General features: G+C 44.3%; 1 protein-coding gene across 1 annotated transcript; it reads left to right on the top strand.

Annotated features, from left to right (window-relative positions):
- Nucleotides 1-781: 781 nt before the first annotated feature.
- FAM124B (family with sequence similarity 124 member B) lies at nucleotides 782-17,640 on the top strand. The gene is made up of 2 exons (XM_044240862.1): nucleotides 782-1,599; nucleotides 15,883-17,640. The coding sequence occupies exons 1-2, from the start codon at nucleotides 868-870 to the stop codon at nucleotides 16,528-16,530; spliced, it is 1,380 nt and encodes a 459-aa protein (XP_044096797.1). The 5' UTR covers nucleotides 782-867; the 3' UTR covers nucleotides 16,531-17,640.
- Nucleotides 17,641-25,049: the final 7,409 nt, after the last annotated feature.

Genomic DNA, 25,049 nt, shown 5'->3' with positions numbered 1-25,049 from the left:
TTATGACTGGTGCCTAGTAGATCCTCAATAGACCTGAGCAATAATACCATCCATACTGGGAAGCTTGAGCTCTTCTTGAAGCATCAGCATGAATAACGGGAGTTTTGTTTTTTTTGTTCTGGTTTTTTGTTTTGTTTTGTTTTTGGCAACTTCTCTTTTAATTTTTTGCAACATTTCAGTATACTCAGACTTTGCATCAGAGCAAATCATCTTCAGTGAACACTCAGTATTATTTAGATACAGTATCTTCTCTTCAAAGGTCTAGCATCAGTTGTCCCATAACAAAATAAAAAGACAAAGGACAGTGGAAATCCTGGCAAGGGGACAAGTTTCGAGAATTGTTTGCAAGTAGTCATTGTATTCAGGTGGCCTGGCAGCCTGCTGTAAACATGGAGAGATGTAAGGAGGAAATCAGAACCCATTGTGGGTCCACAAAATGGATGTCTTTTCAGCTAAACAGATTGCTATCAGCCTAACAGAGCCGACTCATATTCCTTTTTGCCTGGTATTTCCTTTACGGAGTGTCCATAAGAACCACCCACTTGGGTGTTTCTCAGGATTACAGGTTTTTAGGTCAAACGGAAACCCGGGGGGAGTGCCTGGACAAGCCCAAAACACAGTTACATTATGCGTGAGCTGGATGGCATTGACCCCAAGGCTGTTGTGCCCCAGTTTGTGTGGATGGTCTGGCTGTGCGGCCACCGGCAACCAGGAGCCCAGGTTAGGAGCTTTGTTCTGAATTGGCTGCAGGTTTCCTGGGGGGCTGAAGGCTCCGCTGGAGAACCGCCCGGTTCTTCCTTCGCTGCAGAAGTTTGACGGGTGGGCCCTCCACGCCTGCTTCCTTTGTCCTCCGCGGGGCAGTCTGGAATGGACGGGACACCGGAGCCTCTGGCCATGACCGTCCACCTCCTCGCCGACTCTGGACATGGCTCACTTCTGCAGCAAACTCTGGATCAGCTCCTGGACTGCATTTGCCCGGACGTGCGTCCCTTTCTGGTGTCCGAGAGGGTCAGTCCAGTAAAATACTACGACAAGTGCCACTCCAAGCGCTCACGGTTCCCGGGGATGTCTGTGTTGCTCTTCCTGCCCGAGAGCGTGGGAGAGGAGCGGCTCTTCCGGGTTCTTGACTCCCTCCAGCACCGGCCGTGGCAGTGTTACTCTGCCCCGAATGCTCAGGGGAGGCCGTGTCCCTACCCTCTTTCCAACCAGGAGTTCTACAGTCTGGACAGCCAGATGCCAGTCTGGGGTGTGAGGCAGGTGCACCGCGGCACTGAGATCCTGAGGGTGACGCTCTACTGCAGTTCTGATAACTACGACGATGCCATCAGACTCTATGAGCTGATCCTGCAGAAGGAAGCCACCGTGCAGAAGAGCGACTCCTGTGTCTTCGTGCTCTATGCCACCGAGAGCTTTGCTCTGCAGCTCTCCCTGACGCAGCTGCCCCTTGGAATGTCAGTGGACCCCATAGAGTCCTCAGTGCTGCAGTTCAAGGTTCAAGAGATCGGCCAGTTAGTGCCTCTTCTTCCCCATCCGTGCGTCCCCATCAGCCGCACCAGGTGGCAGACACAGGACTATGACGGCAACAAGATCCTGCTTCAGGTATTCCGTTTTGCCTCTGATCTTGTTGGTACACATGGAACTGTGTGATTTTCCTTCTGAGATGGGCCTTCGTAGTGATTTAAGGCAGTGGTTCTCGACCTTGCTTGCACATCAGAATCCCTGGGGAGCTTGCAAAAATTCCCATGCCACACTTGCATCCCAGGCCAATTAGATCAGCATCTCTGGGGGCACCTTGGATGGCTCAAATATGTAGTGTCGGGGTTGAGAGTCGCTGATCTAATAAAATCCCCTCATCTGACAGATAATGGAGTTTATGCTCCGGGAGCTTGTAGCTTATACAACTGGTTTGCGGTAGAATCCGATGACCCCCGTTTCTCAGATTTTTCTTTAAAACTGTATGCAAAGGCAGTCGACGACTGCCTTCGGCTCAGGGCGTGATCCTGGAGTCCCGGGATCGAGTCCCACATCGGGCTCCCAGCTCCATGGGGAGTCTGCTTCGCTCTCTGACCTTCTCCTCGCTCATGCTCTCTCTCACTGTCTCTCTCTCTCAAATAAATAAATAAAATCTAAAAAAAAAAAAAAAAAACTGTATGCAAAGACTTTGCCCACGCCTTGGGTTTGGGGAGAGTGTAAGCTCTTCCCATCTGACCTAAAGAAGCTGAAGTTGTAATTATGGTTGACAGTATTACGTTTGCAGTCCTGCTGACTTAATTTTTTTTTTCCTGTTGACTTAATATTTAAGCAGCTTGGATGACTGTCCGTTTTTCCCCAAATTAAGTTAGATGGTTAGAACTCCTTTAGAAAGAAAAGCTGGACTTGAAAGCCTTCTTCTGTAAGCACCCCATTTAAGCCAGGCACAATCATATGATCACTACCGTAATGTACCATTTTTTGTGGAGTGTTCCCCAGCCATTGAGCCTTGCACCCAGTAGCTGCCTGGCTTAACCTCGAGGTAATATTAACATCTTCCTAACGTGTGGGTTGTTATCCACACAAAGTGATGTAATGCTTCAAGTGCTTAAGATAGTGCCCAGAATGCAATTTTAGCTATTATTATCTGTTATAACCTAAACTAAGTGTTATTACATTGATAACTTTAATTCTTATGATAACCTAGGAAGTCACCATTTTTCCCATTTTGCAGATGAGAAAACTGAGTTAATTGCCTAAGACACAAGACAATAGGGAAGTGTCTACTCAGCTCCCAAATGCATGCAGTTACCCATTATTGTCTAGTCCTCGGTGGGTGTGCGTAGGTGTGTAAGTGAGTGCAGGCAGGGGAATGTGTGTGATACAGCAAAATGTTCTGTGGCTTCTGTCCTTGAAAAACGATCAAAAACCCCCTTTAAGGCCTATTGGGTAAAGTAATAACATGAGGGAAGATAAATAGTCGTTCCTTTGATTAATCTTATTGTCATCTGCTTTGACTTATTAATAACATGAATCATATTGATTCTATATTAAAAGATATATAAATTATTTACCTTCTTCTTCACCTAAGGTGGACTGGAACAGTTTCTGTGCCTTTTACTTAACTCAGCAATTTCTGAGGCATCTCAAGTTTCTCCTTCATCCTTCAACCTTGGTTAGTCTCCAGCATTTAAAATCAACCTCACTGTCAAACAAACATTTCATATATGTGTGCAGCAGGGGGCACATTTTTAACTGTTCTTGTTTTTAAGATCAACCCAACCAACTTGGATCAGATGCTCTTCTCTAAACCGATTACTGCATCCAAGGGAATGGGATCGCGTGGGTTGGTGTAGTTCTGAGGCAGTGGCTAAGCCCTCCATACCTGGATTATCTGTGGATTTAGACCCTCCTGGGACTCCCGGGGGAGGGGAAAGGCCCCCCAGTGAAGATCAGTAGGGGAACAAATGTAGGGTGGTCCAGAAGACCGATGTTGACCAAAAAAAAAAGAAAGAAAATTATACCTATATTCAACGGAAAGCCATAACTACCAATTAACCTCTCCACAAATAACCTTCCCTCGGGGCTGGAATGGTCACGTGTGTGGGCGTGCTAGACATGATGAGGGCCCGCATTGGGCAACGCTTCCTGAGGAGCGATACCTGGGCCTGCTGAGGCTGGACAGCCCAGAAGGAAGTAGCCAGATGGAGAAGGGAGAAAGGGAGAAAGGAGTTCTAAAGAGGAGAGAGAGTGGGTGACCGCGAGTGGTGTGGCATTTCCTTAGCAGGGCATGTTCAGAAAACTGCCTGAGGTTCTATGTGGCTGGGGCTGAGAGAGGGGGTGAGGGGAAGAAGGGGAGCAGGTGGGTGGAGACCACATCATCAGGAATATGGTCAGCCACTGGAAGGTCAGCACCCTGAGGACAGGCAGCTCTTTGCCCACTTTCGTATTCCCCGGTACCTAGAATAGAGTCTGGCACACGGGAGGCAAATACACTCCCGTGTGAATGAGCCAGAGTATTGCTAAGAGCTTTTCTTTTATCCTTACTGCAATCAGTACTCACGGATGGGGCCAGTGAGTGGTACTGACATGTATAATTTGTTATGAGGATGAAAAAAAAGAATGTAAATGGAGGTGCTCTGTAAAGTAGAAGCCGTAGGAGATCACGCAGAAGCAATGCGATTACTGCTTGTGTGTGTGAGAAACCACCAGCTGTCTCGTCAGATGCCCGCAGGGAGCAATTCCTTTCCCACATGACCTCCTGTCAGTGCAGATGGTGTGATGCTTCTCAGAGTCTTGAATGTCTATTTCTGGTGAATATGATAGTAGGGTACATAGTAGGTGCTCAGTAAATGAATGAGTGTATCAATAAATGATCAAATGTCCATGTTTCTTCATTTACCAAGTACTCTTCCTGAGTGTTCTCCATTTGTCTTACTTCTTAACGGCTGCAAAAGCACGGTGGATCAGTTCTTCCCTTCCCCTTTCTAGCAGTCCTCCTTTGTCCCTGCATTTTTCCCATGGTTGCCCTGTGGGAGATGAGACGGCTATCCTTCTGTGACTCTTTGGTTAGGGTTTCAGTGTGATGTAATGCTGCCCTCCGTGTTAGGTGTTCTGTGTGATGTTGGGCTGATGGGAGGCCCAATGCTCCCACAAGTGCCTGGAACACTAAGTGGCCTATGGTCAATGCCCTGTTTTCGTCCTGAGTGTAGGGACAGAAAGGGATAATTTGACCAAGTTTGGAAAAGTTGTGTGGAAGATGTATGACCTGGAGGGTGACTGAAGCAGGTGGTAGAAGTAGTGTAGAGCTGGAGAATTCATATGGGTTTAGAGAATGATTTTTGGCCCATTGAGTATGGGTGCAGGAGGATCTACAATAGGCATTAAGAGGCATTTATTAGTGTTTTTAGAGAAGGGCAGACATGATAGTCTGTAGTACACACTTTAGGATGCTAACCCCAGTACCATCATATAAGGTAGATTGGGTGGGTATTAGACTGACCGATCCAGAGGTGACTTCAATCATCCAATCAGGGGCCAGCGAAGTTTTGAGTAAGGGGACCCACAATGGAAGTATGAGGTTAAATATGAACTGTAGTTCAGGAGTAGACTTAGCATATTTGGAAACGAATTAGATCTAGGGGTCAGAAAGAGGGATGCGATGACAAGTCTGGACCCATTGGTTTGGAGATGTTTGCAGATCATTTGGATGACGACATTCCCAAGTTAGGTGGCCTCTGAGAGCTGGAGCTTGGACTAGGGACATAGGTTGGGGATGATGGCTGAAGTCCTGGGAAGAAGTGCTGTTATCAAGGAAGGGAGCTTAGAATGAGAAGCAATGAAGATAGAGCCTATAAAATGTCCACACTCCAGGAGTGGGGAAAGAGAAGAAGAATGAGTGAAGGAATGTGAGAAGGAACGTCCAGAAAGAAGGTGAAGGTCACGATGTCAAAGAAGCCAGTGTGTCACTTGGTAGCATGCCATAGTCCCTGAGATGTGATTTCTCAGGTGCACTAGGACACGACCCTAAGGCTCTTTCATCCTGCTCTCCTCACCAGGCCATTAGTCTCTGGTGGTGTTGCCAGTATCTCCTGGGAGATCTGCATGGGCTGTATGGCCAGCTCGCCTTCACTGGTAACTGTGGCCACCACCACCCTGCACTTAAGGGCATGTCCTTGTGGACATCTCCACAATGCTACTGAAACCAGGCTGTAATTTTCAACAAGATCTTTCTGAAAATTTGAGCACAAAATGAGGAAAACAACAAAACATTCTGTACAAGGAAGGTAACTTATAGGACCTTGGGTGTCACCATTCAGAGGTCCTTGACCAGGATGTGACCTTGAGGTCCTTTCCCAGGTCTCCTCCTTGTGCTCTCCACATCCATCACTAGGAGGTGCTCCAGGCCAAGCACGCAACAGAAGAAGGGAGTTTCCCGCTTAGCCCCTTGAGGGCTTACCTTCCAGGTCTTTCTTTGACAAGGGTTGACTACTTATCAGGATAAATGAAATGGGAAAGTTCATACACATTTTTGCCTCCTGCCCCACCGTGGTGGTGTCTTGTTCATAGACCTGGACAAGGGGGCTCAGTTGGACCAGTACATGAACCCAACATCAGTACAACCTGGATACTGAGTCTCAACAACAGACACTGGTCATAAGCCATCCTTTCTGGCAGCTCTTCCCAGTTTATTCTGATGCATGAGCTGGAAGTCATGCCTGCAGATCCTTCCTCAAGCCCTTGGGCTCACCTCTAAATCCTCTACAATTAGTACTTGAGTTAGAATCCGCAGAGCTCGCCAAGAACTAGCTTTCGATTTCATTGATTTTATCTACTGATTTCCTGTTTTCAATTTTACTGATTTCTGCTCTAATTTTGATTATATTTTCTTCTGCTTACTTTGGATTTTTAAAAATATTTTATTTATTTATTTGAGAGAGAGGGGGAGAGAGAGAGTGCGAGGGGGAGCAGGAGCAGAGACAGAGGGACAAGTAGACCCTTAGCTGAGTTAGAAGCCTGGCATGAGGCTCTATCCCACAACATTGAGATCATGACCGGAGCTGAAATCAAGTCAGACACTTAACCAAGGTGAGCCACTCAGGTGTCCCACTCTTGTCTTTTTTTTTCTGGTGTCTTTTAGGATTTTTAAAAAATCTTTGACTTTTGTAATTTGGAAAATGATGTGTCTAGGTGTAGCTTTTGTGGAATTTTTGTGCTTGGTGTTCTCTGAGCTTCCTGGATTTGTGTTTTGGTTTCCAACATTAAATTGGGGGAACATTTTCAGTTATTGTTATTTCAAATATTTCTTCTGTTCCTTTCTCTCTTTCTTGCCTTCTGGTCTGCCTACTATGTGTCTGCTATACTCTTGGAAGCTGTCTCACAGCCCTTGGATATTCTGTTCTGTTTTTTTGTCTTTGCTTTCTTTGATTTTTAGTTTTGAAAGTTTCTTCTGAGGTACCTCAAGCTCAGGATTCTTTCCTCAGCCATGTCCAGTCTACTGGTTAGCCCATTAAAGGCATTCTTGATTTTTAGTACAGTTTTTTTTTTAAATTTCTAGTGTTTCTGTTCTTTCTTAGTGTTTTTACCTCTGTTAATATTGCCCATCTGTTCTTGCATGATGTTTACTTTATCCATTAACGCTCTTAGTACATTAATCATAGTGTTTCAAATTCCTGGCATGATAATTCCAACAACTCTGCCATGTCTGGTTCTGATACTTACTCTGTCTTTTCTAATTGTGGGGTTTTTTTTTTTTTCACCTTTTAATATGCCTTGTGTTTTTTTGTTTTGTTTTTGCTAGCTAGACATGATGTAGCAGGTGAAAGGAAGTGCTGAAAATAGGCTTTTTGTAATGTGGTGGTGAGGAGTTGGGGGAGGGAAAGCATTCTATGATTAGATTGCACAGTCTTTTAGTGTCTTTAGACAGTGAGTCTATGCCTTACCCTGTGAATTCACAAGTATTTAAAATTTTTTTTCTCCCTCCTTTGGCAGGAGAGGGCTAGAATGGCTAGCTAGATTTGGCTAGAATGAGCTAGAATTGAGTACTTCCTTTCCCCCAGGTTAGTCAGGCTCAGGTTAGCTTCTGGTTAACTAGTTTTCTCTGAGAGCAAGCCTTTTGAGAACACAGTTTTCTGGCATGTTTTATTTATTTATTTATTTTTTTAATTTGACAGAGAGAGATCACAAGTAGACAGAGAGGCAGGCAGAGAGAGAGGTAGAGGGAAGCAGGCTCCCTGCTGAGCAAAGAGCCCGATGCGGGACTCGATCCCAGAACACTGAGATCATGACCTGAGCCGAAGGCAGCGGCTTAACCCACTGAGCCACCCAGGCGCCCCTTCTGGCATGTTTTAAAGTGGTGCTTTTTCTCCTTGCCTTCCATTTTTCTTCAATATTTATCGTGAGCATCTGATCAAGCTCCTGGAGGGAAATCTCACAAGCTCGTGAGGCCCCTCCGTGACTGGGTCCCCCTGGAGTTTTTAACCCTCACAGTTGTCCACGCCGAGCCTTCCACAATTCCTCAGTCACAGTTGAAGTTTTCCTCACCTGGCATTGGCTCCTGTTGTGGCTTCCATTTATGAGTCTCCACTCTGAGAAGCCGTGATTCTCTGTATTTGTCTGTCGTCTCTCCAGTCTTGGGGGCTGCTGTTTGGTCTGCATTCTCCTCTTTCATACAGATGTTGGAAGAGTTTTTGCTTTTCCAAAAAGAGTAATGCTTGCTCTCACCAGCATCAGTAAATGTTGACTGCTCCTGCCTCAAAAGTCTCTCCTCTGTGGGCTTCCATAAACCAGCTCTTTAAGCAGTTTCCTTCTGTCTGGCTGTCCCTTCGTTGTTTCTTCCCAAGGACTCACCTCTTTCTTCCTGTCCCTGAATCAGGTTTGCTCACCTTTGGTGGTACTGACATCTTGGACTAGATGACTCTTTGTCCTGGAGAACTGTCCTGTGCATTGCTGATGTTAGCAGCCTCATTGGCTGTGCCACTAGATGCCAGTAGCAGTGACCCTTGAACTCCAGTTGTGACAACCAAAATGTCTCCAGACCTTGTCCGATGCCTCTAGGGGGTGGAGTTTCCCCCAGTTGAAAACTGTTTTCCTCCACTAAAAGTTTCCTTAAGATTAAGACATACAGACCATCCTGTGGATTTAGCATCAATTTTGTTCTCCTTACACCTGTGTTTGCAACTCTAGCTCTTGAGTTTAGCTTATTTAGTTAGTTAGTTAGTTAGTTAATTTCCACTTCCCTGTAAGACAATTTGAACATAATGTCTCATCCTCATCTTACATTCAGTCCAAACAAAACCAAAGTCACCATCTCCCCCATCTTCTCCAGCTCTGGTAGCTCTCTTCCCATTTGCTCTGGTTTTGAAACACTGTCACTATTAAAGCCTCTTTCTTCCAGAAGTGCCACATTTGGTCACACCCAACTGTTGTAGTTTTTCTCTGGAGCCATTCCTCTTCTCCCTTCCTTCTTTAAGCCCTCATAGCTGTAAGTGTACATTATCATTGTGACATTCTAACTCTTCCTTCTAGTTCCAGGCATCCCGTTTTATCCAGCACATCACAGATGAATATGTTTTCTAATTTTTATTTTTTATTTTTTTAATAGATTTTATTTATTTATTTGACAGAGATCACAAGTAGGTAGAGAGGCAGGCAGAGAGAGAGGGTGGGGGAGAAGCAGGCTCCCTGCTGAGCAGAGAGCCTGATGCGGGGCTCGATCCCAGGACCCTGAGATCATGACCTGAGCCAAAGGCAGAGGCTTTAACCCACTGAGCCACTCAGGTGCTCCAGATGAATATATTTTTAAAGGACTGCTACATTTATGGCTATCCCAACTTTCTTTCCAGAACTCTAGGCTCACTCCTATACCCAGAACCTACACCTAGGTATTTTCTTTATTGTAATAAAATACACCTAATATAAAATTTGTCAACTGAACCATTTTTAAGTGTTGGGTTCAGTGCCATCGAGTACATTCACAATGTTGTGCAACCATCACCATATTCTGTTTCCAAAACTTCTCCATCACTCCACCTAGAAACTCTGTACCTATGACACCATAACCCACTATTATCTCCTCCCCTCAGTCCCTAGTAACATATGTTCTTCCTTCTGTTCCCATAAATTTGCTTACCCTAGGCACCTTCCATATGTGGAATCATATAATATTTGCCCTTTCGTCTGGCTTAATTCACTCAGTTTAATGTTTTCAAGGTTCATCCATGCAGCTTGTATCAGAATTTCATTCCTGTTTAGGTTGAGAATGGTCTGTTTTAGGGATATCTGCATCTATGTAATGCCCAGGCTGTTCCTTGTCCAGAGATGTCTTTCTTTTCCTCTTTACTTACCCCTCCTTCAAGGCTCTGCTCAAATGGCAATTTCTCTCTGAAATCTGCCATGAAGCCTAAGTACACAATTCACTTCCACTTGGTGTATATTTTACATGGAAATTTTTGTGACACACAACTGATTACATATTTTCTTATTCTTGCACCATGTAATTTTGGAGTTTATGACTCTCTACCTCTTTTCAGTATTTTGTAATAAATGTCTATTTCCAGTAGAGTAGGAGGTAGACAGCTGTTTCTGAAGCATGGGTTGATTGACTGCTTGTTTTCAGGAAATAAGTTTTGTCTCTTCAGAAAAGGTGTATATTCCGGAAGCTAGTTTGGTGTAAGCAAGCGTGTGGTTCTTTTCATTTTATCAAGAGACATTTAGCTAAGTTTGTCCTTATGTTCTTCATTAGCTATTGAAAAATGAAAGAACATAGCTTCTCATGAAGAAAGTAATTCATTTTCTCCTGTAACATTTCTTGAGGGTCCTTTCTCATTTCTGAGCTGTGTGCACTTGGAATCTATTCCACCCTTCCTGTTCCTTTCTTTGTTTCTTTTCCGTTCTTCATCCCCACCCTTAATGTACGCCACAATGACAGACACACACACACACACACACACACTCCCATCCCTGCTCTTTTTTTCACTCAATATTTGGGTTTATGCTGCCCTGAAAGAACACTTGGACTTGGAATGTTTTCACTCTTACAGAAAGAGGTTAACATCAGTGGCTTTGGTTAATCAGTTAAAGTAAGTACTTTTACTTTAAAGATCAATTAATTGGAAGGGACTGGCTCCAACTCTTAGGGAAGCAAGTTTGGCATTGTTTTTGGGTTTCTTATTATCTGTATACTTTGGTTCCATTTAATCTTTTTTCTCAGTGTAAAAAAAATTCTCTTTATCTATTTCTTGCAATCACTTCTAGTAAGAGACAATATTATTTTCCCTTCATGATGTGAATCTGTTCTTAAATAGCTTCATCATTTTTCAATGATGTATATTCTCTTGTTTCTCAAGTGTTTGTAGTCAAATGAGTGACAAATGATCTTTCAATTCATCAAGATAACTGCTATTGTTCCCTGAAACTTGGAAAAAGCTAACTCTCAATTTGTAACATTTTACAAATATTTCTTGGAAAGATGAGCTCTAAATGATCAGAATTCCTACAAATTTGTTTCACTTTATTTTTTGGCAAGAGGAGCCTTCTTCTCTCTCAAGGGATTTCTCTCAATCATTCAGCATTATGTTTCTCCTAGAAATTCTTCACTCTAACTTCAGATATTTGCATTTCTGCATTAATAATGTTGCACTCAGGGTGCCTGGGTGGCTCAGTGGGTTAAGCCTCTACCTTCGGCTCAGGTCATGATCTTGGGGTCCTGGGATCAAGGCCCGCATCAAGCTCTCTGCTCAGCAGACAGCCTGCTTCTTCCTCTTTCTGCCGGCCTCTCTGCCTACTTGTGATCTCTCTCTCTGTTTCAAATAAATAAAATCTTAAAAAAAAATAATGTTGCACTCACTTTCGTTACGTGATTTAAGGATCTTAGACCTCTCTTGAAGAAAGAAAAGTTGACATTGCCTTTCCTTAAAAAGTTTGCAGAAATTGCCAATCATATGATGAAAGCCTTTTTGAATTTTCTTGATAAGGCTTTATAACTACTTAATGCCAAATAATTAGGGGTCCAATACATTGATTCTACATTTCCATACATTTCTATGTGCAAAAATTTATATTTTTTTAGGTGCTAAACTTATATATCCAAAAGACATCTAGTGGTTACTTACCACGTGCTAAGCACTGTGCTAGGTTCGTAGATACAACAATAAAGAAGGTGAATACAAACCTTCTTCCAGATGGCAAGTTTAGAGGAAGACACAGCTAAGTAAGTGTGTAGGTGCATAAGTGTTGTATCTACTATGGTATGGTAATACAGGCTGCTAGAAGAGCTAGTTACAATAGTAATTACTATGATAATTACCAACTCATATTTAGCACTACTATGCCCCAGGCACTGTCATCATTTAATCATTTCAACAATTCTATGATGCTGGTACTTATGATTATCTCTTTTTATAGATAAAGAACTGAGACATAAGAGTAGGAAACTTGTCTAAAGTGCAACAACTAGTAAGTGGCAGAACCAATATTTAGGGGACTTACCCCATATTCAGTGCTATCAAGAATGCTTCCAAGAGGAAATGATTTAGAAGTTGGAGTTGGTCATGGGTTTTTAGGAAAAAGAATTAGAGAAGACATAACCTAGACAAAGCAAATAGTATACACAAACACTGGCACTGGAAAAGAGCAAATAATATCCAAGAAGTTCAATTTTGGCAAGTGGAGGCTGAAAGGGAGGAAATGGTAAATGACCAGGCTGGAAGAAGAAGGGGCAAACTATGAGAGCTGCGATAAGGCATAGTAGAGGACTTTGAGTTTTATCTCAAGAAGAGTAGAGAGCCACTGGAAGCAGGAGGGTGGCATGATGAAAACTGTTTTTGAAGCTCCCCCTTGTAGTAGAGTGGAGAAGGATTAGACAGAGGTAAGAGTATCCATGGGGGCCGTATCATCATAAGACCATTGTGATAATTCAGACAAGAGATGGTGAGAACCTGACCTAGGGTTAATGGCATTGTACATGGAGAGACAGGAAAATCTGAAAGATCTCTGGGAGGCAGGGTCCATGGGAATGGATAACATGGGGATGAAGAAGGGGAAATGATGCTCTTGCTTGACTAACATGAGCCTAAAGTGTTCAAAGAAAAGGAAAAGACTAAACAGAACAGAATTAGCATGAATAGCAAAATGAGTTCAATTTTGGACATGTTGAGTTTGAGTAGCTGGTTCCTGGAAGATCAGTGGATAGGGAAGTATGAGGCTTAAAACACAGATCTGAACTGTAGTTATACTTTTGGAACACTTCATCATTTTGATAGTAACTGAAGGCATAGATGTCCCTGAGATTGCCCTAGAAGGGTATATAAAGGAAGAAGAGAACCCAGGTCAGCAGTGAAGAAACACAATGTATAATGAACTGACAAGAGAAGAGGCTCCTGCAATGGAAACTGAGAAGTGGTGGATGGAAAAGAAGGAGAAAATGCAGAAGAGTGTGTTGACATAGAAGCTTAAGAAGACTTCAAATGTAAAGGAGAAAGATCAATCTTGAAAGTTCAACCAGAGCCAGGGTAACAATGAGTGACAAGGAAGCTGATGGCAGATGATCTTGGCAAGAGCAATTTCAGTGGCTTGGTAGGAGGGAAAGTCTGTGCTGTGGGTAGGGGAACTAAGGGAGAGTGGTGTTTAGGATACATGAGTGTGGACAAATTTTATAGTGAGGCTTGGCTGTGAAGGAGAGTAGAAAGAGAGCTGGAGGGGAGAGAGGGGAAGGAATGCGTTATTCGAGATAGACTTGAGCAGGCTTAATTGCTGTTGCAAAGGAGTAGGCAGAGTACCAGGAAGAGAGAAAGACTGGAGGAACAAGATAACAACATAGGAAAAAATGAATCATTGATAAGGTGAGGTGGCCAGGAAGGCAGGAGGTGATGGAATTCACAGTGCAGACAGACTGGTCCCTTTCTTTGTGGAGAGGATGGTGACGTTGTAGGTGCGTTGGGTGGCAGGCAACTGAGAGTTGCTAGCTGGTGATGGCTTTTGTTTTCTCTGTAATCTAGATGGTGAGACCTTCAGCTGGGGGGCTGGGCAGAGGTTGTGTCACTGAAGGTTTGAGGACAGTTCAGAATGTTTGAAGTAGCTGCCTGTGGCAAAAAGACAGGTGGCTAAGGCGACAGGACTGGAGAGAGACTGGGCAAAGTTGGAAACCACACCATTATGGTGATGTCACTCTGAGCAGTCATGTGCATTTCTTTGACAGCTTGAAGTTCAAGGTGCAAGTTCAGGAAATTTGGGCATGCAGATGGACATGGAGCTGGGAGGTCTTGATAGAGGCTTTGACAGAAAAGGAGTGGTAGAGGGGAGTTGGATGTATTGGTGAGGAAATCGTTGAAGTGATGGTCTTTGGACTCCAGCTGACGTGGAAGGAGGTATTGATGCTGAAGAGCTGATGTAACAGGAGAACTGAATGTTGGAGCAGGAACATTTATTTAACTTGGGTCTTTTATAGGTGGAAGGCACCTGGATGCTCAGAATAGTTTTCCATTTTTAAATGTCATGACGCATGAAATTTGCACAAGATTGGCTGCCTTGGTGGTTCATTCAGTCAAGTGTCTACCTTCAGCTCAGGTCATGATCCCGGGGCTCTGGGATTGAACCCCACATCGGGCCCCATGCTCAGTGGGGAGCCTGCTTCTCCCTCTCTGCTGCTCCCCTGCTTGTGTTTTCTCCCCCCTCTCTGTCATATAAATAAATAAAAATCTTTTTAAAAAACTGCACAAGATTGAAATTCAGCCACACCCACTTACTGCATTGTCCTTGACTGCTCTGTGGCAGAGTCTGATCATGGAAGGAAAGACCATCGGTCCGTGGGGTCTCAGCTACTGATTGTATGGTCCTTTACAGAAAATATTTGCCAACTTTGATGCCAAAGGAATTGATGGAAGCAGCTTTCTTGCTTTTTGAGTTTGATGACAGTCACTCCACCATTTCTATCAGAGATAAAATTGAGGGGAGGCCATGTGCGTGGATCACATATATAAACACATCCCGTAATATACTCATTTCTAGACCGGCTTTCTTATTGTTCTGATTTTTTCCTTCTTGCCTGGTGAGGTAAATACGTGCCATTCTTTTTGTCTTCTTTTAATTAATTAAAAAAAATTTTAGAGCAGTGTTATGTTCACAGCAAAATGAAGCAGAAAGTAGAGAGAGTCCCATATGCTCCCCTCCCCATCACAGGCACACCCTCCCCCACTGTCCATATCCCACCAGAGCACTGCCTTTGCTACAATTGATGAAACTGCATAGACACATCATTTTTACCATAGTTTATATTAGGGTTCACTCTTGGTGTTGTACATTTTAATGGTTTTGACAAGTGTGTAATGACATGTATCCCCCATTGTAGTATCATACAGAGTAGCTTCACTGCCCTAAAAATCCTCTGTGCTCTGCCTGTTCATCCCTCCCTCCCCTCGAACCCCTGGGAACCACTAACATCTTTATGTTCTCCGTAGTTTTGCCTTTTCCAGATGTCATATAGTTGGATCCTACCGTAGGTAGACTTTTCAAATGGGCTTCTTTCACTTAGTCAATGCATTGAAGTTTCCTTTGTACATTCTTTTTGATATTTGGGCCAGGAGGGGTGGACCCATTTTCTAAGGGCTACTGACAAGATAGAGAAAATTGTCTTTTCCAGAAATATGCTTGGTGAGAGTGTTGTGTAAGGAGTAGGGGATGCGACTCCCAGGAGTCCAAGGATGGAAGACAGGCCAGTGAACTCCACTGTGCAGAGGTAGAGAGCAGTTAACTTGAGGGTGGCAGTTCTGCTGAGTAGGGTCTATAAGTTTGAAACCAGTGTAGAATTGCTAGGGATGAAGACACTGCAGGTCCCATATAGGCAGTCCCCCCTCCATTCTTAAATGTTTTTCCACATGCTACTACATATAGTCTGTACCATAAATAAATGCCCCTAGATTTAGAGAATCTTCACTTCAAAAGTGTCTAATTATTAGACTGCCTAGAGTGCCCACATGTCTATTAACATAATATAAAAGGACTTCGGAAGATTGAATTCTTATTCCAATCTTTATCTTTTGGTGGCTTTTTATTTGTGTTCTTATTTTTCCATAGTTGGTAATACATCATTTGCAACCCAGGTGAGGCCACCAAATAACATCAGTGAACATCTTGGCATCATTTGAACAACATGATCTATAAGAACTGTGCTGTTGCATTTGATTCTCAGAATCTTCGCCTTATTGGATGTTCACTTAGGGAGTCTGAGAGAGAGAGATGTTTGGAGCTTGTGCTGATATAGCTTGTGATTCGGTTGTACTTACTACTTCACTTCAACTGGCTTTATTGAAAGTCTGCTGTGGGCACCGGATGGCAGAGGATGAATGGGACATTGTCTGTTCTCGGCACTTAGTTAATGGAAAACATCTGCTGAATTTGTTTTCCCCTGTCCCTTAGGTCCAGTTGAATCCCGGACTTGCTGTGAGGAATGGCGTGCTTTCCTTTCTGAATGGCACCTCGGGAGCCGAGACACTTCTCCAGGACTCCCGGCTGATCCCTGTCTCCACAAGGAGGACCCTGGAGCCAAGATGCCGAAGGAGCCGGGCCAGGAGGCTCAAGGTGGGTTCCCCGGAGTGCCCGGAGTCTGCTGAGAGCCCCGAGTCAGACAGTGTTAGTGGCACCTTGTGGAAAAGCCCTGGCTGCTCATCTCAGGACAGGAGCTCCGCCATGGGCATACAGATGCATCTGCCTTCTCCCCACCTCCAACCTGGGGCCAGAGAAAAAGTCCTCAGCCTGCAAAACAGCTTTGGGAAGCTGGAGGCAGAAACGAATGTTGACACGGGTTGCACCGTGGTCAATTCTGATCCCCGACAATCTTTTCGGAGCGGATTTTCAAGGGATCTGCAGACCAGCCAGGCACCATTGTGCTTGCCAGACTCCTCCTTAGGGGTGACTGCCTCCAAGAACAATAGAATCTTTAAGGCAAGGACCCTTTCTTTGTCAGTTGCTGGCCGAAGGGATCTTGGTGCAAGGAAGATAATCTCAAAATGTCCCCTTCACCTGCCAGTCCAGGGTGAAGAAAAAGAAGAAGAATTCTTTATATAGCCTGAAACAAATGTGGTTTTCTAAAACACAAGATCAGATATAGTGTTCTAGAAATGGAGCACTGACCTAGAATCAAACAGTTTCTTGGTCACGTGAGGGGGCCTGAGTGCTAGCCACGCTCAGATCTATATTGCTTTTATTTCAAACGCGCATAGTCTAATGGTGCTGTGAAGCATTGTTTATTTGCCTTCATGGTTATGAAGGAACACAGCCAATGCATAGGGAGGAAACCAAAGCCCTTGTCCCTGGAGACACACTAACCCAGCTGGCTGTGTTGAGTGCAGCACCTACCAGGAATAATTGCATCCTATGCAAATGAGCCGGGCGTGTTATACAATGCTGATGAGTGGATGTAATTTGGTTTTAATTTTTACTTGGGTTGCATAGTTCATCCCCTTGGACAACATGGACTACTTATTCTTTAGTGTTTTTAATTTTTATGTGACCTCCTTTGGAAAGAAGGCCCTGCACACCACATGATTTTGCCTTTCAAGTTGTTTGCATCTAGAATGAGTTCACATGCAAGTGTTTTGAAAATTACAAACAATTAATTTTTTTTCCTGTTTAATGAGCAGAAATACTAGAAGTCAAAAGATCAGGTAAAAAATGAGAAGGAGGCTCTAGGATTTCCCTGCTCCTCCATTTCTCATTTGTTTCTGCACTACTTCAAAGTTTCCAGCCAGAGAGGAACATGGCTTGATTGGGTGACTCCAGATCTCTACTCGACTTGACAGGACGATTGGACTGGACGGGTTGTTGGAGCAGGACTTGTGTTCTTCTGGCCATGTTCAAATTCCTAAATGTCTTTGCAACATGCATTCATCCATTTACACGTTTATTCATTCAGCAAATACTTATTGAGCACCTACCTTTGAATTAAGACATTGATATATGGTCCACATACCATCTGTGGCCATCAAACCCAAAAGGTATTTATGGTCTTACCAGTAATTCCATTCTTTCAACACTTGAGACTATGTTGAAGTCTTACCTTGATTCCTCTGGGACCGTTTTCCACAAGTGATTTTCACACTTGCTGCTCAAGGTTGTAGTAAACAGGTGGAGACTGGGCATATTATGAATTGTAATTATAACCATGATGGACAAGTTCTCATTGCTCATGTGTGTATTTTTCTTTTGGGTCTATACATACATTTAAAAAATATCTGAGGTCTCTGTGTTGTGGTTAATTTATAAGGCCATTTGACCCCATGAACTTTATTCTCTAGGACAGATGTTACATAAGATTATAAATGCTGATTTAGCTGGATTTCCTGGTGACCCTGATACATAGTATACCCACTTGGGGAGAAAGAGGAATTCAGGTTCAAGGGTGAGTCTTGGGTTAAGGACAACTGCCGAGTTTGAGTGCCCTGCTGAGCTTAAAGAACTGAAAAGAAGGAGACTTGCAAATTGACAAGGATGAGACTTCTACGTTGATTTTATTTTTCTGGGGTCACGACATCAGTATATTCCCATTCTCATTTTCTTTCTCCCTGTCCCCCAGACTAGAGTTAGATTTTAGGAGGTTGAATGAAGTCCTTAATTTTGGTCTGATTTTTTAGAACAAGAGTTAAAAAAAATTGAAAGTCTTATTTAAATGGAACTATTGAGCTGCCTTGAAAAGCACAGCAGGGGGCAGTTCTGAAATTTCTTTACCACTTTTTTTGAGGTAACCTGAATTCTTTAACATAATACATGGGTGAGACTATAAGTACATGGAAATTATGAAGGATGCTGGAAATGTGAAGGGGTGCCTTACAAAATTGACTTGCAAAATAATACACTCTTAAAATGGCACTGACTCTACTCCTCAACCCAGGAACCCAATTTAAAACATGGTGGGATGGACATTCTAGTGTGTCAGGGTGCCAAAGCCTTCGCTTTGGGCCTCAACTTTTAAATTTGCTACTTATGGGATCGTGAGCTGTCAGTGTTCTTGATCCTCTGTTGCTTATCCTGTTGTAACAAAAGGTTGTTAAGAGAATCAAGATGGCGCCCATGAAAGCATTTGGATATTGTTAAGCCCTATAAATAGGTAAGATAGTATTATTATTAAAAATAGTCCTTCAGGCCAACAGGAGGTTTGTTTATTTTATGGAAACAACTTTTAGTAAATGATTCAATTAAAAAAAAAAAGCTCAGCTCTGTAAGCATTTTTATATGTGTGCCACTTACTTATGTTCACATATCTAGGAGGGAAAATATGGATGGAGAGAACCAAATACATCCTAGAGTTCAAAAGAGATTGTATATAACAGGAATAAGCTATGAACAGTTTAATCTGATTTATCAAATTAGCCAGACTCTATACTTACTTATGCTGTATGTTTTAAAATATAAAACGGATCACTTTTTAAATCAGAGGAACTCTCAATAATCAAATTACTTTATATTTCTCTATAGGTACACTAAAAATCAGTTGCCTTGCAGTTGTTTGGCTATTTTTAACATTATTAATAAGGTTAAATTAATAATATCATAATATCATTATTATTGCAAGTGTTATTTGGACATTGCTGAACATTAACAGAAATGATAGAGTTTGGAAACTTTTGAATGTGTCCATTAGGAAAAGTAGAGCCCGGGACATGGGGGGAGGAAGGAGGGGAAAGGCCAGTGGGGAAGGGGGAGGAGGAAGGCCTTGATTTACAAAGGGAGGTTGGGCAGGAGCTTCAGCTGCTCCCCCAATCCACCCTCTGCTCTGATGGAGATTTGTAGAGGCCATCTGGTCCTTCCATGGCCCCAACACTCACCCCTTTTTACCATGGCTCACCCCTTTTTCTTCCTTCCAGAGAGAGTCGGGGAAAGGGAAAGGGAAGCCAAAGAGAAAAGAATGAAGCCTATTTTCTGTTCATTAGAAACTCCTCAATGTCATTTCCTTGTTATAAAACCTATTCAGAAATTCCTGAGATAACTTAACACTGTCTGCCATTCTTGAATCTTCTCTAAGCCCTCATGTTTGGGCTTTCTCTCCCTTTTCCTTCCTTTTTTCCTTCCCTCTCTTTTCCCTACCCCTTCTGTTCCTTTCCTTTCTTTTCTTTTCTATTCCCTTTTTCAACTCCTCCCTTCCCAAACCTGCCCTGTGCCCTGTATATGGATTTGATACTTTCTTCATTCTTGGTTCAGTTTTGAAATACTCTGTCTTGGAGTCATCTCTCAGGATTCCTGAAGAGACTATAAGCAGACCTGTTGGCTCAGCTCTGGGAGAATGGGAAAGAAGAGGCCACGTCTGCTCTGAGGAAACGCTCCCCACTTTCCAACTCACGCTCAGGACCCTGCTCTGGGACTAAGAGACCCACATCACTTAGAAAAATGTTGGTCTCTCCACCCAAGGCTCTCTCCTTTGAGGCCTACTGGACTTTTCTCTGAGGTCGGAGATGTTTCCAGTGCATTTCTCACAATTAGCAACTGAAAAAAATTGGCTGTAGCATGTGATAGGAAAACAACAGGGCCTGATGGCCCCAGAGAGCACAGAACTGGAATGTATGTGGTCAAGAACTCAGTCCTTGCAAACTTCATTTTCAAATACATCATCGGAGACTCCATCCGGGTTACTGAAGACACACCAAGGTCTCTGGCTTAGCGTGAGAGGAAATGGATTGTTTTTACAAGTCCCCTGTCCGCCAGAGATGTTTCTGAGTTGTTTAAAGACAATAAATACTTCTAAAGAGGGTCGATGACATAAAATGTGCAGCAGATGCTGGATGACCTGTGCAGCTCTTCCTACGTGAGAGGTGCTCTCCTAAATTTTTCAATCTTTATGCCAATCCTTTGAGATAGGTGTTATAATTATCCCCCCTTTTACGAGTGAGTAAGCTGAGGCACAGAGAGGTCAAGAACCTAATCCAGAATTGCACAATGAGTCAGTGGCATGGCTGGGATTTGAACACTGGCTGTCTGGCAGGAGTCTGTGTCCATAACCACTCCAGCCTCCTGCTCCTCGAAGTGGGGTGCAAGACAGGGCGATCTCAGCTTCTGCCTAGGATCCACACTACCTCAACACCATCCGTCCGGACAGTGGCATGTTGTGTCAGTTTCCTTTCTGCTCCTGAAGCACGCCCCACTTGTTCCATCTGCCCAGACCCGCCTGTAGTGGTTCCTTCTCATCATTTAGGGTTCAGGTTAAAATCCCCACTGCAGGACACCTGACCAGATAGCTCCCCATTGAAGCAGTTCTGGAGCTCAGCCCCTAGTCTAGTGCCAGGACCAGAGCAAGTGCTTTTACAAATATTTTGCTCAGTGAATGCACAGCAAGGGGAAGGAACACAGATGAGGCCTCCGCTCTCTCGATGCCGGGGGTGAGAGGTTGTCCTAGGCAGCTAGGGCTGCTATGACGAAATATCACACACCAGGGGGCTTCAACAACAAAAATGTGTATCTCACAGCTCTGGAGGTAGGAAGTCCAAGACCAAGATGCTAACAGGGTTGCGTTCAGGTGAGAGGTCTCCTCCCATCTTGTAGGGAACCTACCTTCTTCCTGTGTGTACACAAGGTGTGGGGTGGGGAAGGTCTCTTGTGCCTCTTATAAGGAAGGGCACGATACCTACTCCTGAGGCCTCCGCCCTTATAATCTCATTCTCAAAGTCACCAACTACCATCACAATGGGGATGAGGGGTTCAACGTATGAATTTTGGGGGACACAAACCTTCAGTCCATAACAGAGAGGAATCATTTCTCCCCTTCTGTGTCCTAGGTGCCGGGTCTCCTTTGGAGAGCCCCTCTTTTTTTTTTTTTTTTTAAGATTTTTATGTATTTATTTATTTGACAGAGATCACAAGTAGGCAGAGAGGCAGGCAGAGAGAGAGGAAGGGAAGCAGGCTCCCTGCCGAGCAGAGAGCCCAACTCAGAGCTCCATCCCAGGACCCTGGGATCATGACCTAAGCTGAAGGCAGAGGTTTTAACCCACTGAGCCACCCAGGCGCCCCATGGAGAGCCCCTCTTTTCATCTGTGTTTTCTCAGGGGTGTACTTTTCCTCATTAACCCGTTGACTGTAGATCTGTTCCAGCTGGTGGCAGCTCTGGCCTCATCTGGTCGGTCCTCTTCAGTGTAGGCATCACTGTGCTTTTCCATCCTTGTTTGTGCTGCTGTGCTCTACCCGCAGCTCACTCCTGAGGCTTGGCCTCTTCCATTCATTCCACAGACGTGCCCTGTCCCATGTACCCGACTCCAGGGACGTGGTCCTCAGCTACAGGGCACCTCCTGCTACTGTCTCCAGGAGCTTGACCTCTCTCCCCCTGCTTTGCCCAGAGAGCTTCACTGCAAAGAGCAGGTTTTGTCTTTTTTTTTTTTTTTTTTTAAGATTTTATTTATTTATTTATTTGACAGCGAGAGATCACAAGTAGGCAGAGAGGCAGGCGGAGAGAGGGGGGAAGCAGGCTCCCCGCTGAGCAGAGAGCCCAATGCAGGGCTCAATCCTAGGATCCTGAGATCATGACCTGAGCCGAAGGCAGAGGCTTAACTCACTGAGCCACCCATGTGTCCCAAGCAGGTTTTGTCTTTAAGAGATGTAGCCAGACTGGACCGTTGGAGCAAAAACTGGACGCTGTTGCTCTCATCACAAGGGCTGTTTGACCTCCCGCAGGGGCAGACTATGGTTGATTCAAGCTAACCTCTGTAAGTTGTGTTTTTTTTTTTTTTTTTAAAGTAGTTGTGGTCCTTGTAAGTCTTCTCACAGAATAGGATTTGCATCTCTGAATTTTCTCTTGCTTTGCACAAGGGGCTGAGTCACAGAACTAAAGTGTGACAATTTCAGCAGAACTTTTTAACGAGGTGTGCAAATATTTACCTTGTTTCCCTATCATGAGTCTGTCATTAGAGGCCACTATTGTGACAATCGAATTGCTGTGGGGTCAGCTCCAACTTCTTTTTTCCCCTCTACTTCACCCCAAAAGAGGACAAAGGTATAATTTTTAAATTAACTTATGTTCAGGAAATTTCCCCTAAAGGTGTCTTGGTAGGAGGCAAACCCTCCAAAACACAACCCACGTTGTGTGGGGGTTTTATTTGTTTGTTGTTGTTGTTCATTTTTCATCTCCTTTTCCTGAAGGAAATAAAACTTGTACCGCAGAGTGGTACCTCAAAGCATAACAAGGTAGCCAATGGATTTGACATGACAGGTCACATGCTGGCCAGGGGTCCTATCACAGCAGGAGGACCAATACTACAAACAGGAGGTAGCAAAGGCCCCATCCATTTCTAGCTCTTCCATATGCAGAGAGTGTGACCATGCATTGTGAAAATAGGGTCTCTTTACACCTGGCAGATGAGGGGACATGCAACATAGACCTGACAAATCATGTGCTCTCCTCTGGAATTCTGAAGCTCCTAGCAGGGTTGGGAAATCTCCTTTAGCTGGGTCATGGGGATGAAGGGAGGGCAGGCAGCAGAGTTCTGGTCCTAGGGAGAAGTGATGTAGGGTCTTCCTCTGAGCCCTTATCCCAGATTGCTTCTGGGGCCGATTTTGGTTGTGATTCTTTCTGTTCACCTTCCTATAGTTCTTGTGCATTTTCTGAGTCCCATTCCCCAGCCTTCTGATAAATGAATTCTCAGCTTAAATCAGCCAGCATCAGTGCTGTTTATGCACCAAATAATTGAGATCAATACAGAGTGAAGCGTTAAAAAGGGGTTAAGGCCAAGTACAAAACTAGGCCACCATATTAGGGAATCGAATTTTCGAAGGGGTAAACAAAAAAATATTAAAAACTATTCATTTGGGGGTTTGGTGTCTCTTTGAAGTTTTCTTAGTTTTGATTCATTTGACTCTTTTCCTTTTGGATTCCTTCTTTCTTCTCCCTTATGGCTGTGGCAGTATGACCTGCCCCCTCCCCTTTCCCACGCTAAGAAAGAAGCAGGATGGGAGCCACCGAAGTGGGGGCAGGGTCCCTTCTGAGAAGTGCTCTGCCTCTAGACTTTTGTCCAGGCTAGAGACAAAAAGAATCCAGCATGTAGTCTGGCTAGGTCACCAGAACAGGGCCTTGAATTAAAACCCTTCCATTCACAGGAAAGAGAGACCAAGAACTCATTTAAACAAAAAGGGGGAAAAAGGAAAGCTATCAGGTCACATGACTAAAAGACTGTCAGGCAACCACAGCAACAGGGTCACACCCTACCATCCAGCTCCCTAGTGAAGAAAGGGTCTTTTTCCTGCGCTTCCGAAGAAAATTCCTGGAGAGGCCTCTGATTGGCCTGTCCTGAGTCACATGCTCACCCCTGAACCAATCAGTGCACCCAGGTGGTGGAGTTCTCTGATTGGTGAGGCGGAGGTTCTATTTGTTGGAACGAGATTTTGAGCAGACAGGAAGAAGAGAGGCAGTCCCACCTGAACACCATGGAAAGGGACCCCGCATGGGACACGTGGGTGGCTCAGTCAGTTAGGCATCTGCTTTTGGCTCAGGTCATGATCTCAGGATCCTGGGATGGAGCCCTGCATCAGGCTCCCTGCTTAGCAGAGAGCCTGCTTCTCCCACCCTCCCCGCACCCCTCCCCCATGCTTGTGCCTGCACCTGCGGCCTCTCTCTAGCTTAAATAACTAACTAAATAAATAATCTTAAGAAAAGAGAGAAAGGGTCCCCAACAGGAAAGATTCCTATTAATTGGAGGGAGTGAGAAGAGATACCAGCAGGCAACAAAAGCCGGTGTCCTGTCCTGGCCCAAACTTAGCTGCTAAGGAGGAGCCTGCCCGCATGGTCCCTGGGAGGAGGACCCCGGCAGCGGCTCCTGGTCATCTCTTTTTTACAAAGAACGTGCCTTTCGACAACATGAGGCCATCCAGCAGCTGGCTTCCCTCAGTCTGCTTTGTTTGTTCTAGAGCCTGTATTAGTTTCCCAGCGCCGTTGTACGCAGGACCACAAACGTCGTGGCTTAGAGCAACAGCAAGTTAACCTATCACAGCTCTGGAAGCCACAGTCTGAAGTCAAGGTGTTGGCGGGGCCTCACCACTTCTGGGGCCCAAGTGGAGAGAACCCTTTATTGACTCCTACAGCTTCTCTCAGTGTTCGTTGGCTTGTGGCTGCAAAAGGCCAATCTCTGCCTCCACCGTCAGTCACCTTCTCCTCCTCTTTATGTCTCTGGCTGTTTCTTATAATAACATCTGTCATTGGATTTACGGCTCACCAGAATAATCCAGAATGGTCTCAAAATCCTTACCTTAACTACATTTGTAAGACCCTTTTCCCAAATTAGGTCACATTTGTTATTTGCATCGTCGGTCACCCTTCCTTAGCCCACCCTACTTCTCTCTCTCTCTCTCTCACACACACACACACACACACACCCCAAAACCTCCATTGAGTTAGGACCTGCCTGTCATTGTCATATTTGTCTTCCTAAGGCCGAAAACAGTACTTGAATCAGAGTAGACACTCTGTGAATGTTAGCTGATTGAATAAAAGTACGAAAGACTTGATCCCCTTGGATTCCGTCCCTCAGCACTTCTTCCATAAATCTAGTCCGGCTCCAAACTCATTCTGTCCCTGTCGCGTATGCATCTATTTCTGTCCCTCATTAAAATACACA

This window comes from Neovison vison, chromosome 3 (assembly GCF_020171115.1).
Source record: "Neovison vison isolate M4711 chromosome 3, ASM_NN_V1, whole genome shotgun sequence".
NCBI lineage: Eukaryota > Metazoa > Chordata > Mammalia > Carnivora > Mustelidae > Neogale > Neogale vison.
This window is presented reverse-complemented; position numbering and strand designations above follow the sequence as displayed.